The sequence below is a fragment of the Bombina bombina genome, chromosome 9 (assembly GCF_027579735.1).
Source record: "Bombina bombina isolate aBomBom1 chromosome 9, aBomBom1.pri, whole genome shotgun sequence".
In the NCBI taxonomy this organism is placed as follows: Eukaryota; Metazoa; Chordata; class Amphibia; order Anura; family Bombinatoridae; genus Bombina; species Bombina bombina.
In genome coordinates, this window is record NC_069507.1 from 6146116 (window position 1) to 6165519 (window position 19404).

General features: G+C 45.8%; 1 protein-coding gene across 1 annotated transcript in view; it reads left to right on the forward strand.

Moving 5' to 3' along the window:
- The window catches only part of HKDC1 (hexokinase domain containing 1), a gene marked incomplete in the record, with an annotated part of 292645 nt that overhangs the window by 247066 nt on the left and 26175 nt on the right, over positions 1-19404 (forward strand). Inside the window, 1 exon segment of the mRNA XM_053692300.1 lies at positions 12411-12644. Within this exon segment, the coding sequence (XP_053548275.1) occupies positions 12411-12644 (234 nt within the window).

The following is a 19404-nucleotide window of genomic DNA, read 5'->3' on the forward strand; positions in this document are numbered from 1 at the left end:
AGCAGGGTCCCTAGTGATGCACACAAAAGTCTAGGTGAGGTGTGACTAGCAGCAGGGTCCCTAGTGATGCACACAACAGTCTAGGTGACGTGTGACTAGCAGCAGGGCCCCTAGTGATGCACACAACAGTCTAGGTGAGGTGTGACTAGCAGCAGGGTCCCTAGTGATGCACACAACAGTCTAGGTGAGGTGAGACTAGCAGCAGGGTCCCTAGTGATGCACACAACAGTCTAGGTGACGTGTGACTAGCAGCAGGGCCCCTAGTGATGCACACAACAGTCTAGGTGAGGTGTGAGTAGCAGCAGGATACCTAGTGATGCACACAACAGTCTAGGTGAGGTGTGACTAGCAGCAGGGTCCCTAGTGATGCACACAACAGTCTAGGTGACGTGTGACTAGCAGCAGGGCCCCTAGTGATGCACACAACAGTCTAGGTGAGGTGTGACTAGCAGCAGGGTCCCTAGTGATGCACACAACAGTCTAGGTGAGGTTTGACTAGCAGCAGGGTCCCTAGTGATGCACACAACAGTCTAGGTGAGGTGTGACTAGCAGCAGGGTCCCTAGTGATGCACACAAGCAGTCTAGGTGAGGTGTGACTAGCAGCAGGATCCCTAGTGATGCACACAACAGTCTAGGTGAGGTGTGACTAGCAGCAGGGTCCCTAGTGATGCACACAGCAGTCTAGGTGAGGTGTGACTAGCAGCAGGATCCCTAGTGATGCACACAACAGTCTAGGTGAGGTGTGACTAGCAGCAGGGTCCCTAGTGATGCACACAGCAGTCTAGGTGAGGTGTGACTAGCAGCAGGGTCCCTAGTGATGCACACAACAGTCTAGGTGAGGTGTGACTAGCAGCAGGGTCCCTAGTGATGCACACAACAGTCTAGGTGAGGTGTGACTAGCAGCAGGGTCCCTAGTGATGCACACAGCAGTCTAGGTGAGGTGTGACTAGCAGCAGGATCCCTAGTGATGCACACAACAGTCTAGGTGAGGTGTGACTAGCAGCAGGGTCCCTAGTGATGCACACAGCAGTCTAGGTGAGGTGTGACTAGCAGCAGGGTCCCTAGTGATGCACACAACAGTCTAGGTGAGGTGTGACTAGCAGCAGGGTCCCTAGTGATGCACACAACAGTCTAGGTGAGGTGTGACTAGCAGCAGGGTCCCTAATGATACACACAACAGTCTAGGTGAGGTGTGACTAGCAGCAGGATCACTAGTGATGCACACAACAGTCTAGGTGAGGTGTGACTAGCAGCAGGATCCCTAGTGATGCACACAACAGTCTAGGTGAGGTGTGACTAGCAGCAGGGTCCCTAGTGATGCACACAACAGTCTAGGTGAGGTGTGACTAGCAGCAGGATACCTAGTGATGCACAAAACAGTCTAGGTGAGGTGTGACTAGCAGCAGGGCCCCTAGTGATGCACACAACAGTCTAGGTGAGGTGTGACTAGCAGCAGGGCCCCTAGTGATGCACACAACAGTCTAGGTGAGGTTTGACTAGCAGCAGGGTCCCTAGTGATGCACACAACAGTCTAGGTGAGGTGTGACTAGCAGCAGGATACCTAGTGATGCACACAACAGTCTAGGTGAGGTGTGACTAGCAGCAGGGTCCCTAGTGATGCACACAACAGTCTAGGTGAGGTGTGACTAGCAGCAGGGTCCCTAGTGATGCACACAACAGTCTAGGTGAGGTGTGACTAGTAGCAGGGTCCCTAGTGATGCACACAACAGTCTAGGTGAGGTGTGACTAGCAGCAGGATCCCTAGTGATGCACACAACAGTCTAGGTAAGGTGTGACTAGCAGCAGGATACCTAGTGATGCACACAACAGTCTAGGTGACGTGTGACTAGCAGCAGGGTCCCTAGTGATGCACACAGCAGTCTAGGTGAGGTGTGACTAGCAGCAGGATCCCTAGTGATGCACACAACAGTCTAGGTGAGGTGTGACTAGCAGCAGGGTCCCTAGTGATGCACACAGCAGTCTAGGTGAGGTGTGACTAGCAGCAGGATCCCTAGTGATGCACACAACAGTCTAGGTGAGGTGTGACTAGCAGCAGGGTCACTAGTGATGCACACAACAGTCTAGGTGAGGTGTGACTAGCAGCAGGGTCCCTAGTGATGCACACAACAGTCTAGGTGAGGTGTGACTAGCAGCAGGGTCCCTAGTGATGCACACAGCAGTCTAGGTGAGGTGTGACTAGCAGCAGGGTCCCTAGTGATGCACACAGCAGTCTAGGTGAGGTGTGACTAGCAGCAGGATCCCTAGTGATGCACACAACAGTCTAGGTGAGGTGTGACTAGCAGCAGGATCCCTAGTGATGCACACAACAGTCTAGGTGAGGTGTGACTAGCAGCAGGATCACTAGTGATGCACACAACAGTCTAGGTGAGGTGTGACTAGCAGCAGGATACCTAGTGATGCACACAACAGTCTAGGTGAGGTGTGACTAGCAGCAGGATACCTAGTGATGCACACAACAGTCTAGGTGAGGTGTGACTAGCAGCAGGATCACTAGTGATGCACACAACAGTCTAGGTGAGGTGTGACTAGCAGCAGGGTCCCTAATGATACACACAACAGTCTAGGTGAGGTGTGACTAGCAGCAGGGTCCCTAGTGATGCACACAACAGTCTAGGCGAGGTGTGACTAGCAGCAGGATACCTAGTACTGCACACAACAGTCTAGGTGAGGTGTGACTAGCAGCAGGATACCTAGTGATGCACACAACAGTCTAGGTGAGGTGTGACTAGCAGCAGGGTCCCTAGTGATGCACACAACAGTCTAGGTGAGGTTTGACTAGCAGCAGGGTCACTAGTGATGCACACAACAGTCTAGGTGAGGTTTGACTAGCAGCAGGGTCCCTAGTGATGCACACAACAGTCTAGGTGAGGTGTGACTAGCAGCAAGGTCCCTAGTGATGCACACAGCAGTCTAGGTGAGGTGTGACTAGCAGCAGGGTCCCTAGTGATGCACACAACAGTCTAGGTGAGGTGTGACTAGCAGCAGGGTCCCTAGTGATGCACACAACAGTCTAGGTGAGGTGTGACTAGCAGCAGGGTCCCTAGTGATGCACACAACAGTCTAGGTGAGGTGTGACTAGCAGCAGGGTCCCTAGTGATGCACACAACAGTCTAGGTGAGGTGTGACTAGCAGCAGGGTCCCTAGTGATGCACACAACAGTCTAGGTGAGGTGTGACTAGCAGCAGGATACCTAGTGATGCACACAACAGTCTAGGTGAGGTGTGACTAGCAGCAGGGTCCCTAGTGATGCACACAACAGTCTAGGTGAGGTGTGACTAGCAGCAGGGTCCCTAGTGATGCACACAACAGTCTAGGTGAGGTGTGACTAGCAGCAGGATCACTAGTGATGCACACAACAGTCTAGGTGAGGTGTGACTAGCAGCAGGATACCTAGTGATGCACACAACAGTCTAGGTGAGGTGTGACTAGCAGCAGGATACCTAGTGATGCACACAACAGTCTAGGTGAGGTGTGACTAGCAGCAGGATCACTAGTGATGCACACAACAGTCTAGGTGAGGTGTGACTAGCAGCAGGGTCCCTAGTGATGCACACAACAGTCTAGGTAAGGTGTGACTAGCAGCAGGGTCCCTAGTGATGCACACAGCAGTCTAGGTGAGGTGTGACTAGCAGCAGGGTCCCTAGTGATGCACACAGCAGTCTAGGTGAGGTGTGAGTAGCAGCAGGGTCCCTAGTGATGCACACAACAGTCTAGGTGAGGTGTGAGTAGCAGCAGGGTCCCTAGTGATGCACACAGCAGTCTAGGTGAGGTGAGACTAGCAGCAGGGTCCCTAGTGATGCACACAACAGTCTAGGTAAGGTGTGACTAGCAGCAGGATCACTAGTGATGCACACAACAGTCTAGGTAAGGTGTGACTAGCAGCAGGATACCTAGTGATGCACACAACAGTCTAGGTAAGGTGTGACTAGCAGCAGGGTCCCTAGTGATGCACACAACAGTCTAGGTGAGGTGTGACTAGCAGCAGGATCCCTAGTGATGCACACAACAGTCTAGGTAAGGTGTGACTAGCAGCAGGGTCCCTAGTGATGCACACAGCAGTCTAGGTGAGGTGTGACTAGCAGGTGCACACAACAAACAAGGGTCTAGATTACAAGTGGAGCGCTAGAAGTAAGCTTTTTGTGTGTGCGTCAGGTAGCACTCGTATTACAAGTTGAAAGTAAACTGATGCACACAAAAAACTAACTTAGGTAATCACGCGCACATTAATGTATTCCCCAATAGAAATCAATGGAGCAAACACTCAACTTGCGAACAAACATGATTACATAGTCTAATTTGCGTTAACCTGACATGAAAAAAATGAAAATTTCACATTTCAATGTTATGCACATAACAGAATATGTTCTATTTATTAAAAACAAACATATTTCTACATATATGTAATGGTATAGTACAATATATTCTTAAACCTATATATATATATATATATATATATACAGGGAGTGCAGAATTATTAGGCAAATGAGTATTTTGACCACATCATCCTCTTTATGCATGTTGTCTTACTCCAAGCTGTATAGGCTCGAAAGCCTACTACCAATTAAGCATATTAGGTGATGTGCATCTCTGTAATGAGAAGGGGTGTGGTCTAATGACATCAACACCCTATATCAGGTGTGCATAATTATTAGGCAACTTCCTTTCCTTTGGCAAAATGGGTCAAAAGAAGGACTTGACAGGCTCAGAAAAGTCAAAAATAGTGAGATATCTTGCAGAGGGATGCAGCACTCTTAAAATGGCAAAGCTTCTGAAGCGTGATCATCGAACAATCAAGCGTTTCATTCAAAATAGTCAACAGGGTCGCAAGAAGCGTGTGGAAAAACCAAGGCGCAAAATAACTGCCCATGAACTGAGAAAAGTCAAGCGTGCAGCTGCCAAGATGCCACTTGCCACCAGTTTGGCCATATTTCAGAGCTGCAACATCACTGGAGTGCCCAAAAGCACAAGGTGTGCAATACTCAGAGACATGGCCAAGGTAAGAAAGGCTGAAAGACGACCACCACTGAACAAGACACACAAGCTGAAACGTCAAGACTGGGCCAAGAAATATCTCAAGACTGATTTTTCTAAGGTTTTATGGACTGATGAAATGAGAGTGAGTCTTGATGGGCCCGTGGCTGGATTGGTAAAGGGCAGAGAGCTCCAGTCCGACTCAGACGCCAGCAAGGTGGAGGTGGAGTACTGGTTTGGGCTGGTATCATCAAAGATGAGCTTGTGGGGCCTTTTCGGGTTGAGGATGGAGTCAAGCTCAACTCCCAGTCCTACTGACAGTTTCTGGAAGACACCTTCTTCAAGCAGTGGTACAGGAAGAAGTCTGCATCCTTCAAGAAAAACATGATTTTCATGCAGGACAATGCTCCATCACACGCGTCCAAGTACTCCACAGCGTGGCTGGCAAGAAAGGGTATAAAAGAAGAAAATCTAATGACATGGCCTCCTTGTTCACCTGATCTGAACCCCATTGAGAACCTGTGGTCCATCATCAAATGTGAGATTTACAAGGAGGGAAAACAGTACACCTCTCTGAACAGTGTCTGGGAGGCTGTGGTTGCTGCTGCACGCAATGTTGATGGTGAACAGATCAAAACACTGACAGAATCCATGGATGGCAGGCTTTTGAGTGACCTTGCAAAGAAAGGTGGCTATATTGGTCACTGATTTGTTTTTGTTTTGTTTTTGAATGTCAGAAATGTATATTTGTGAATGTTGAGATGTTATATTGGTTTCACTGGTAAAAATAAATAATTGAAATGGGTATATATTTGTTTTTTGTTAAGTTGCCTAATAATTATGCACAGTAATAGTCACCTGCACACACAGATATCCCCCTAAAATAGCTAAAACTAAAAACAAACTAAAAACTACTTCCAAAACTATTCAGCTTTGATATTAATGAGTTTTTTGGGTTCATTGAGAACATGGTTGTTGTTCAATAATAAAATTAATCCTCAAAAATACAACTTGCCTAATAATTCTGCACTCCCTGTATATATATATATATATATATATATATATATATATATATATATATATATATAGAGAGAGAGAGAGAGAGAGAGAGAGAGAGAGAGAGAGAGAGAGAGAGAGAGAGAGAGAGAGAGAGAGAGAGAGAGAGAGAGAGAGAGAGAGAGAGAGAGAGAGAGAGAGAGAGAAGTAAATGTATGCCTACCTGATAAATTGATTTCTTCTATGGTAAGACGAGTCCACGGATTCATCCTTTACTTGTGGGATATTATCCTTCCTAACAGGAAGTGGCAAAGAGCACCACAGCAGAGCTGTCTATATAGCTCCTCCCTTAGCTCCACTCCCCAGTCATTCGACCGAAGGTACAGGAAGAAAAAGGAGAAACTACAAGGTGCAGAGGTGACTGAGTTTAAATAAAAAAAATATAATCTGTCTTAAAATGACAGGGCGGGCCATGGACTTGTCTTACCGTAGAAGAAATCAATTTATCAGGTAAGCATAAATTTACTTTTCTTCTATAAAGGTAAGATGAGTCAACGGATTCATCCTTTACTTGTGGGATACAATACCAAAGCTACAGGACACGGATGAATGGGAGGGACAAGACAGATGGTTAAACAGAAGGCACCACTGCTTGAAGAACTTTTCTCCCAAAAATAGCCTCCGAAGAAGCAAAGGTATCAAATTTGTAAAATTTGGAAAAGGTATGAAGCGAAGACCAAGTCGCAGCCTTACAAATCTGTTCAACAGAGGCATAATTTTTAAAAGCCCATGTGGAGGCCACCACTCTAGTAGAGTGAGCTGTAATTCTTTCAGGAGGCTGCTGTCCAGCAGTCTCGTATGCCAAACGGATGATGCTTTTTAGCCAAAAGGCAAGAGAGGTAGCCATAGCTTTTTGACCTCTACGTCTTCCAGAATAGACAACAAACAAAGAATTTGTTTGAAGGAAATCTTTGGTCGCTTGCAAGTAAAACTTTAAAGCACGAACCACGTCCAAGTTGTGCAATAGACGCTCCTTCTTAGAGGAAGGATTAGGACACAGAGAAGGAACAACAATTTCCTGATTTATTTTCTTATTAGTAACAACCTTAGGAAGGAATCCAGGTTTGGTACGCAGAACCACCTTATCAGCATGGAAAACAAGATAAGGCAAGTCGCATTGCAATGCAGATAGTTCAGAAACTCTTTGAGCCGAAGAGATAGCAACTAAAAACAGAACTTTCCAAGATAGAAACGTAATATCTATGGAATGCATTGGTTCAAATGGAATCCCTTGAAGAACTTTAAGAACTAAATTCAAACTCCATGGCGGAGCAACAGGTTTAAACACAGGCTTGATTCTAACTAAAGCCTGACAGAACGACTGAACGTTTGGAACATTTGCCAGACATTTGTGCAGTAGAATTGATAAAGCAGATATCTGTCCCTTTAAGGAACTAGCTGATAGCCCCTTCTCCAATCCTTCTTGGAGAAAGGACAAAATTCTAGGAATCCTGATCTTACTCCATGAGTAGCCTTTGGATTCGCACCATTAAAGATATTTACGCCATATCTTAAGATAAATTTTCCTGGTGACAGGCTTTCGAGCCTGAATCAAGGTATCTATGATCGACTCAGAGAACCCCCGCTTGGATAAGATCAAGCGTTCAATCTCCAAGCAGTCAGTCGCAGAGAAACTAGATTTGGATGCTGGAACAGACCTTGAATCAGAAGGTCCTGTCTCAGTGGCAGAGTCCATGGTGGAAGAGATGACATGTCCACCAGGTCTGCATACCAAGTCCTGCGTGGCCACGCAGGTGCTATCAAAATCACCGAAGCTCTTTCCTGTTTAATTCTGGCAATCAAACGATGAAGGAGAGGAAATGGTGTAAACACATAAGCCAGGTTGAACGACCAAAGTACTGCTAGAGCATCTATCAGTACTGCCTGAGGATCCCTTGACCTGGACCCGTAACAAGGAAGTTTGGCATTCTGACGAGACGCCATCAGATCCAATTCTGGTGTGCCCCATTGCTGAATCAATTGTGCAAACACCTCCGGATGGAGTTCCCACTCCCCCGGATGAAAAGTCTGGCGACTTAGAAAATCCGCTTCCCAGTTCTCCACTCCTGGGATATAGATTGCTGATAGATGGCAAGAGTGAGTGACTGCCCATCAAATTATTTTGGTAACCTCTATCATCGCTAGAGAACTCTTTGTTCCCCCCTGATGATTGATCTATGCTACAGTCGTGATATTGTCCGACTTGAAACTTATGAATCTAACCAACGCCAGCTGAGGCCACGCCTGAAGTGCGTTTAATATCACTCTCAGTTCTAGAATATTTATTGGGAGGAGAGTCTCCTCCTGAGTGCACAAACCCTGTGCTTTCAGGGAATTCCAGACTGCATCCCAGCCCAATAGGCTGGCGTCCGTCATCACTATGACCCACGCTGGCCTGCGGAAACACATTCCCTTGGACAGATGATCCTGTGACAACCACCAAAGAAGAGAGTCTCTGGTCTCTTGGTCCAGATTTATCTGAGGAGATAACTCTGCATAATCCCCATTCCACTGTTTGAGCATGCAAAGTTGCAGTGGTCTGAGATGCAAGCGAGCAAACGGAACTATGTCCATTGCCGCTACCATTAAACCGATTACCTCCATACACTGAGCCACTGACGGCCGAGGAATGGAATGAAGAGCTCGACAGATGGATAAAATCTTTGATTTCCTGAACTCCGTCAGAAATTTTTTCATGTCCACCGAATCTATCAGAGTTCCCAGGAATGGAACTCTTGCGAGAGGGATAAGTGAACTCTTTTTTACGTTCACCTTCCACCCGTGAGATCTTAGAAAAGCCAACACGATGTCCGTGTGAGACTTGGCTAGTTGGTAAGTTGACGCCTGGATTAAGATATCATCCAGATAAGGCGCCACAGCTATGCCCCGCGGCCTTAGAACCGCCAGAAGGGACCCTAGCACCTTTGTGAAAATTCTGGGAGCCGTGGCCAACCCGAAGGGAAGAGCCACAAACTGGTAATGCTTGTCCAGAAAGGCGAACCTGAGGAACTGGTGATGATCTTTGTGGATAGGAATGTGTAGATACGCATCCTTTGTCATATATTGACCCTCCTGGATCATCGGCAAAATAGTCCGAATGGTCTCCATCTTGAAGGATGGGACTCTGAGGAATTTGTTTAGGATCTTGAGATCCAAAATTGGTCTGAAAGTTCCCTCTTTTTTGGGAACCACAAACAGATTGGAGTAGAACCCTTGCCCCTCTTCTGTTTCCGGAACTGGGCAGATCACTCCCATGGTATATAGGTCTTCTACACAGCGTAAGAACGCCTCTCTTTTTGTCTGGTTTACAGACAATTGAGAAAGATGGAATCTCCCCCTTGGGGGAGAATCTTTGAAATCTAGAAAATACCCCTGGGTTACTATTTCTAAGGCCCAGGAGTCCTGAACGTCTCTTGCCCAAGCCTGAGCGAAGAGAGAAAGTCTTCCCCCTACCAGATCCGGTCCCGGATCGGGGGCTACCCCTTCATGCTGTCTTGGTGGCAGCAGCGGCTTCTTGGCCTGTTTACCCTTGTTCCAAGTCTGGTTAGGTCTCCAGACTGACTTGGATTGGGCAAAATTCCCCTCTTGCTTTGCGGAAGAGGAAGAGGGGACCGCCTTTGAAGTTTCGAAAGGAACGAAAATTATTTTGTTTGGTCCTCATCTTATTCGTCTTATCCTGAGGAAGGGCATGGCCTTTCCCTCCAGTGATGTCTGAAATGATCTCTTTCAGTTCAGGCCCGAATAGGGTCTTACCCTTGAAAGGGATGGCTAAAAGCTTAGCTTTTGATGACATATCAGCAGACCAGGACTTAAGCCATAACGCTCTACGCGCTAAAATGGCAAAACCTGAATTCTTTGCCGCTAATTTAGCCAATTGAAAAGCAGCATCTGTAATGAAAGAATTAGCTAGCTTGAGAGCCCTAATTCTATCCAGAATATCCTCTAATAGGGTCTCAACCTGAAGAGCCTCTTCCAGAGCCTCGAACCAAAAGGACGCTGCAGTAGTTACAGGAACAATGCATGCTATAGGTTGGAGAAGAAAACCTTGATGAACAAATATTTTCTTCAGGAGACCCTCTAATTTTTTATCCATAGGATCTTTGAAAGCACAACTGTCCTCAATAGGTATAGTTGTACGCTTAGCCAGGGTAGAAATAGCTCCCTCCACCTTAGGGTCTGTCTGCCACGAGTCCCGCATGGTGTCTGATATGGGAAACATTTTCTTAAAAGTAGGAGGGGGAGCGAACGGAATACCTGGTCTATCCCACTCCTTAGTAACAATGTCCGAAATCCTCTTAGGGACCGGAAAAACATCAGTGTAGGCAGGAACCTCTAGAAATCTGTCCATTTTACACAATATCTCTGGAACTACAATAGGGTCACAATCATCCAGAGTCGCTAAAACCTCCCTGAGCAATAAGCGGAGGTGTTCTAGTTTAAATTTTAAAGCCGTCATATCTGAGTCTGTCTGAGGGAGCATATTTCCTGAATCAGAAATCTCTCCCTCAGCCAGCAAATCCCTCACCCCCAACTCAGAACATTGTGAGGGTACATCGGATATGGCTAATAAAGCGTCAGAGGGCTCAGCATTTGTTCTCACACCAGACCTACTGCGCTTCCCCTGCAACCCAGGCAGCTTTGATAAAACCTCTTTGAGGGTAGTATTCATAACTGCGGCCATATCTTGCAGGATGAAAGAACTAGACGCTCTCGAAGTACTTGGCGTCGCTTGTGTGGGCGTTAATGGTTGTGACACGTGGGGAGAATTCATCCTGCGACTAACTTTTAGTAGCTAAAATATATTCTTTGCAATTTATTGACCTTTCAGTGCATGAGGGACACATTCTAAGTGGAGGTTCCACAATGGCTTCTAAAGATATTGAACATTGACTTTCTTCAATGTCAGACATGTTGAACAGGCTAGTAATGACTACAAACAAGCATGAAAACACTTTATTTAGTGAAAAAAATAACAATGTTAAAAAACGGTACTGCGCCTTTAAGAGCATACACGTTCTGCAAAACAGCCTAAACATGCACCAAATTTTTCAAAATTTTGTATGCAGATACAATATAAGTAGTTAAGATTGCCCCACAAGGAATTTTAACATTTAACCCCTTAATTTGCAAACTGGATTGAAAATAGGCTCAGATTCGGAAAAAAAAACACCCTCAACACCTTGCCACAGCCCTGCTGTGGCCCTACCTGCCCTCAGGGATCGACAATGTGGGGTAAAAGCTTTGATTTGGCCCAGAACATACACCAGGGCCCTCAGGAGTTAGAGCTTGCTGAGAAAACTAACTGCGCATCTGAGGCACGAAAATAGGCCCCGCCCATCTCACTCGATGTCTCCACAGCCTTAAAGAACTGCAGCAGAGCGGTTATAACTAGCCAATTTGGGTTCTGAGACCCAAAAGTTAAGCCATGTGTGCCCTCAATAAAGTTGCCCAAAACATTGCCCACAAAAACGTTAAAGCACTCCCAAATCATAAAAACGTTTGCCCACAAACATTCACAACTCAGTGTCAACCATATTTGTAATTGGCCCCTTATGCAAGCTAAGTAATGCCCTTTTATTTAGCTCTAGGATTACTGCTTACTCTTACCCTCCTGGGTATAATGTCAGCCTTTCTGAAATACAAAGTCTCTCCAGAAAAATATGACTGAACATACCTCATTGCTGCATAGCATGAAACCGTTCCTCACACTGAAGTTTCCTGTACTCCTCAGCCTCTGTGGGAACAGCACTGGACCTTAGTTACAAATGCTAAGATCATCATCCTCCAGGCAGCAGTATTCATCCATCTGCTGCCTGAGAGTAAATAGTACAAACCGGTACCATTTAAAACAAAAAACTCTTGCTTGAAGAAATTATCAACTAATATTTTATCACCTCTTTCACTTTACCCTTCCTAGTACTTAGAGTAGGCAAAGAGAATGACTGGGGGATGGAGCTAAGGAAGGAGCTATATAGACAGCTCTGCTGTGGTGCTCTTTGCTACTTCCTGTAGGGAAGGATAATATCCCATAAGTAAAGGATGAATCCGTGGACTTGTCTTACCTTTATAGAAGAAAGAGAAAATAACTCATTGTGTAGTTCATTAACAAATCTAGACAGGCCAGAAGGCTTGTTTTTCCCACAGAAAACCTCTGAATTACATTGTTTCCAATGCACCAATGGATTCTGGGTAACATATGCAAAAAAAAAGTGTGTCATTGTGAACCTCATTTGCATATACTTTTTGTCTCCCCTAATTTTAAATGTTGTTATACACACACACCGAGCAAAGGGCCGAATAAAAAACTGCGTCACACCCACTATAACCATATAGTAAGGTAATGTCTTGTGTATCTACTGCAGTGACCGTCTGGCTCTTCTTCAAGTTCGAAGGATTTTGCAGCAGCTGGGACTAGACAGCACTTGTGATGACAGTATAATTGTGAAGGAGGTTTGTGGTGCCGTGTCACGTCGAGCAGCCATGCTGTGTGGAGCAGGACTGGCGGCTGTGGTGGATAAAATCCGTGAAAATCGCGACCTTGATCAGCTCAAGATCACAGTGGGTGTGGATGGGACCCTGTACAAGCTTCATCCTCAGTAAGTTACTTTATGTTTCTCTGTATTTAGTTAATGATGGTAACACACAAGCACACACACTAATGCGCACACAAGCACACACAATAATGCGCACACACACAAGCACATTGACTAATGCACACACACACACTCACACTGACTAATGCACACGCACACACACTGACTAATGCGCACACACACACTAACTAATGCACACACTGACTAATGCGCACACACACACTGACTAATGCACACACACACACACACACACACTGACTAATGCACACACACACACACACGCTGACTAACGCGCACACACACACACGCTGACTAACGCGCACACACACACACTGACTAACACGCACACACACACTGACTAATGCGCACACACACACACACTGACTAATGCGCACACACACACACTGACTGTGCATTAGTCAGTGTGTGTGTTTGCATTAGTCAGTGTGTGTGTGTGCGCATTAGTCAGTGTGTGTGTTTGTATTAGTCAGTGTGTGTGTGCGCATTAGTCAGTGTGTGTGTGCGCATTAGTCAGTGTGTGTGTGCGTGTGAACTAGTCAGTGTGTGTGTGCGCATTAGTCAGTGTGTGTGTGTGCGCATTAGTCAGTGTGTGTGTTTGTATTAGTCATTGTGTGTGTGTGTACGCATTAGTCAGTGTGTGTGTGCGCATTAGTCAGTGTGTGTGTGCGCATTAGTCAGTGTGTGTGTGCGTGCATTAGTCAGTGTGTGTGTGTGCATTAGTCAGTGTGTGTGTGCGCATTAGTCAGTGTGTGTTTGTATTAGTCAGTGTGTGTGTTTGTGCATTAGTCAATGTGTGTGTGCATTAAACACACACACTGACTAATGCGCACACACACTGACTAATGCATGCACGCACACACACACTGACTAATGCGCGCACACACACTGACTAATGCGCACACACACACACTGACTAATGCGCACACACACACACTGACTAATGCGCACACACACACACTGACTAATGCGCACACACACACTGACTAATGCGCACACACACACTGACTAATGCACACACACACTGACTAATGCACACACACACACTGACTAATGCACACACACACACTGACTAATGCACACACACTGACTAATGCGCACACACACACACTGACTAATGCACGACAAGGAAGTGTATCAGCTATAACTAGCAACAGCTTATACATCACACCTAACAGGAAACAGGAAGTGATGAACTAACTAGCAAGTAGCAGGAAGTGGGGAACCAGACAAGGAAGTGTATCAGCTATGCTTATACATCACACCTAACAGGAAACAGGAAGTGAGGAACTAACTAGCAAGTAGCAGGAAGTGGGGAACCAGACAAGGAAGTGTATCGGCTATAACTAGCAACAACGTATACATCACACCTAACAGGAAACAGGAAGTGAGGAACTAACTAGCAGGAAGTGGGGAACCAAACAAGGAAGTGTATCAGCTATAACTAGCAACAGCTTATACATCACACCTAACAGGAAACAGGAAGTGATGAACTAACTAGCAAGTAGCAGGAAGTGGGGAACCAGACAAGGAAGTGTATCAGCTATGCTTATACATCACACCTAACAGGAAACAGGAAGTGAGGAACTAACTAGGAAGTAGCAAGAAGTGGCGAACCAGACAAGGAAGTGTATCAGCTATAAATAGCAACAGCTTATACATCACACCTAACAGGAAACAGGAAGTGATGAACTAAGTAGCAGGAAGTGGGGAACCAAACAAGGAAGTGTATCAGCTATAACTAGCAACAGCTTATACATCACACCTAGCAGGAAACAGGAAGTGAGGAACTAACTAGCAAGTAGCAGGAAGTGGGGAACCAGACAAGGAAGTGTATCAGCTATAACTAGCAACTAGCTTATACATCACACCTAACAGGAAACAGGAAGTGATGAACTAACTAGCAAGTAGCAGGAAGTGGGGAACCAGACAAGGAAGTGTATCAGCTATGCTTATACATCACACCTAACAGGAAACAGGAAGTGAGGGACTAACTAGCAAGTAGCAAGAAGTGGCGAACCAGACAAGGAAGTGTATCAGCTATAACTAGCAACAGCTTATACATCACACCTAACAGGAAACAGGAAGTGATGAACTAAGTAGCAGGAAGTGGGGAACCAAACAAGGAAGTGTATCAGCTATAACTAGCAACAGCTTATACATCACACCTAACAGGAAACAGGAAGTGAGGAACTAACTAGCAAGTAGCAGGAAGTGGGGAACCAGACAAGGAAGTGTATCAGCTATAACTAGCAACAACGTATACATCACACCTAACAGGAAACAGGAAGTGAGGAACTAACTAGCAGGAAGTGGGGAACCAAACAAGGAAGTGTATCAGCTATAACTAGCAACAGCTTATACATCACACCTAACAGGAAACAGGAAGTGAGGAACTAACTAGCAAGTAGCAGGAAGTGGGGAAGTGTATCAGCTATGCTTATACATCACACCTAACAGGAAACAGGAAGTGAGGAACTAACTAGCAAGTAGCAGGAAGTGGCGAACCAGACAAGGAAGTGTATCAGCTATAACTAGCAACAGCGTATACATCACACCTAACAGGAAGTGAGGAACTAACTAGCAAGTAGCAGGAAGTGGGGAACCAAACAAGGAAGTATATCAGCTATAACTAGCAACAGCTTATACATCACACCTAACAGGAAACGGGAAGTGAGGAACTAACTAGCAAGTAGCAGGAAGTGTTGAACCAGACAAGAAAGTGTATCAGCTATAACTAGCAACAGCGTATACATCACACCTAACAGGAAGTGGGGAACCAGACAAGGAAGTGTATCAGCTATAACTAGCAACAGCTTATACATCACACCTAACAGGAAACGGAAGTGAGGAACTAACTAGCAAGTAGCAGGAAGTGGGGAACCAGACAAGGAAGTGTATCAGCTATAACTAGCAACAGCTTATACATCACACCTAACAGGAAACTGGAAGTGAGGAACTAACTAGCAAGAAGTGGGGAACCAGACAAGGAAGTGTATCAGCTATAACTAGCAACAGCTTATACATCACACCTAACAGGAAACGGAAGTGAGGAACTAACTAGCAAGTAGCAGAAAGTGGGGAACCAGACAAGGAAGTGTATCAGCTATAACTAGCAACAGCTTATACATCACACCTAACAGGAAACTGGAAGTGAGGAACTAACTAGCAAGAAGTGGGGAACCAGACAAGGAAGTGTATCAGCTATAACTAGCAACAGCTTATACATCACACCTAACAGGAAATGAGAAACTAACTAGCAAGTAGCAGGAAGTGGGGAACCAAACAAGGAAGTGTATCAGCTATAACTAGCAACAGCTTATACATCACACCTAACAGGAAACGGGAAGTGATGAACTAACTAGCAAGTAGCAGGAAGTGGGGAACCAAACAAGGAAGTGTATCAGCTATAACTAGCAACAGCTTATACATCACACCTAACAGGAAACAGGAAGTGAGGAACTAACTAGCAAGTAGCAGGAAGTGGGGAACCAGACAAGGAAGTGTATCAGCTATAACTAGCAACAGCTTATATATCACACCTAACAGGAAACTGGAAGTGAGGAGCTAACTAGCAAGTAGCAGGAAGTGGGGAACCAGACAAGGAAGTGTATCAGCTATAACTAGCAACAGCGTATACATCACACCTAACAGGAAACAGGAAGTGAGGAACTAACTAGCAAGTAGCAGAAAGTGGGGAACCAGACAAGGAAGTGTATCAGCTATAACTAGCAACAGCGTATACATCACACCTAACAGGAAACAGGAAGTGAGGAACTAACTAGCAAGTAGCAGGAAGTGGCGAACCAGACAAGGAAGTGTATCAGCTATAACTAGCAACAGCGTATACATCACACCTAACAGGAAACAGGAAGTGAGGAACTAACTAGGAAGTAGCAGGAAGTGAGGTGTTCTAAAATAAGTTGTATACCGCATAAGAATGCGGGACCTATGTCACTTCCGGTGACGTGAATCAGCTGCTGGAGGTGTGTGGCGCTCACTGCGCATGTGCAAGAGGCCCAACCTCCTCAAAACAGCTGATTAAAACTATGCAATGGGTCGAGGGATTATATGGCCCGTAATCTTCATTTCGCAGGCGCGCACAATGCCGCGCATGTGTATACAGCCCTACTCCTCACTCATCAGAGACAAGGCGTAGACGGCACACTGACAGGCAACATGACCCTATTGGTTGTACAGCCACTGACTTCATGGACCAATCAGATAATGCAGCAACGCTTTTTTTTGTATTATCTGATAGGTCTGTAGTCCCTTTGATTTGCCCACCTCCATTCAATTTCCAAATTGGTCCATTGTGCGCCGCCGACTTTCCGTGCCCGAGGGGGGGGTGCTTATGGGGGTTACAGAGGGTGCTGATGGGGCTTATGTAAGTTACACAGGGGGTGCTTATAGGGGTTACAGGGGGAGCTGATGGGGCTTATGTAGGTTACACAGGGGCGGCTTATGGGGTTTACAGGGGGGCTGATGAGGCTTATGTAGGTTACACAGGGGATACCTACATAAGCCGCATCAGCACCCCCTGTAAACCCCATAAGCACCCCCTCTGTAACTTACGTAAGACCCATCAGCACCCCCTGTAACCCCCTATAAGCACCCCCTCTGTAACTTACGTAAGACCCATCAGCACCCCCTGTAACCCCTATAAGCACCCCCTGTGTAACTTATGTAAGCCCCGTCAGTACCCCCCCCCCCCGGGCACGGCAAGTCGGCGGCGCGCTATGGACCAATTTGGACATTGAATGGAGGTGGGCAAATCAAACGGACCATGGACCGATCAGATAATACATAGGAAAAAAGCGTTATTGCATTATCTGATTGGTCCGTGTAGTCACTATCTTGACAACCAAGGCATTGTTCGCGCATGCACAATGAAGATTACAGGCCATAGAATTCCTCGACCTGTTGTTCTAAAATAAGTCGCCTTAAACAGCTGTTTGGAGGAGGTTGGGCCTCTTGCGCATGCGCAGTGAGCGCCACACACCTTTAACAGCTGATTTCACGTCACCGGAAGTGATGTAGTGCCCGCATTTTTATGGCATACAACTTATTTTAGAACATGGGCAACCAAACAAGGAAGTGTATCAGCTATAACTAGCAACAGCTTATACATCACACCTAACAGGAAACAGGAAGTGAGGAACTAACTAGGAAGTAGCAGGAAGTGTGGGAACCAGACAAGGAAGTGTATCAGCTATAACTAGCAACTAGCTTATACATCACACCTAACAGGAAACAGGAAGTGATGAACTAACTAGCAAGTAGCAGGAAGTGGGGAACCAGACAAGGAAGTGTATCAGCTATAACTAGCAACTAGCTTATACATCACACCTAACAGGAAACAGGAAGTGATGAACTAACTAGCAAGTAGCAGGAAGTGGGGAACCAGACAAGGAAGTGTATCAGCTATGCTTATACATCACACCTAACAGGAAACAGGAAGTGAGGGACTAACTAGCAAGTAGCAAGAAGTGGCGAACCAGACAAGGAAGTGTATCAGCTATAACTAGCAACAGCTTATACATCACACCTAACAGGAAACAGGAAGTGATGAACTAAGTAGCAGGAAGTGGGGAACCAAACAAGGAAGTGTATCAGCTATAACTAGCAACAGCTTATACATCACACCTAACAGGAAACAGGAAGTGAGGAACTAACTAGCAAGTAGCAGGAAGTGGGGAACCAGACAAGGAAGTGTATCAGCTATAACTAGCAACAACGTATACATCACACCTAACAGGAAACAGGAAGTGAGGAACTAACTAGCAGGAAGTGGGGAACCAAACAAGGAAGTGTATCAGCTATAACTAGCAACAGCTTATACATCACACCTAACAGGAAACAGGAAGTGAGGAACTAACTAGCAAGTAGCAGGAAGTGGGGAAGTGTATCAGCTATGCTTATACATCACACCTAACAGGAAACAGGAAGTGAGGAACTAACTAGCAAGTAGCAGGAAGTGGCGAACCAGACAAGGAAGTGTATCAGCTATAACTAGCAACAGCGTATACATCACACCTAACAGGAAGTGAGGAACTAACTAGCAAGTAGCAGGAAGTGGGGAACCAAACAAGGAAGTATATCAGCTATAACTAGCAACAGCTTATACATCACACCTAACAGGAAACGGGAAGTGAGGAACTAACTAGCAAGTAGCAGGAAGTGTTGAACCAGACAAGAAAGTGTATCAGCTATAACTAGCAACAGCGTATACATCACACCTAACAGGAAGTGGGGAACCAGACAAGGAAGTGTATCAGCTATAACTAGCAACAGCTTATACATCACACCTAACAGGAAACGGAAGTGAGGAACTAACTAGCAAGTAGCAGGAAGTGGGGAACCAGACAAGGAAGTGTATCAGCTATAACTAGCAACAGCTTATACATCACACCTAACAGGAAACTGGAAGTGAGGAACTAACTAGCAAGAAGTGGGGAACCAGACAAGGAAGTGTATCAGCTATAACTAGCAACAGCTTATACATCACACCTAACAGGAAACGGAAGTGAGGAACTAACTAGCAAGTAGCAGAAAGTGGGGAACCAGACAAGGAAGTGTATCAGCTATAACTAGCAACAGCTTATACATCACACCTAACAGGAAACTGGAAGTGAGGAACTAACTAGCAAGAAGTGGGGAACCAGACAAGGAAGTGTATCAGCTATAACTAGCAACAGCTTATACATCACACCTAACAGGAAATGAGGAACTAACTAGCAAGTAG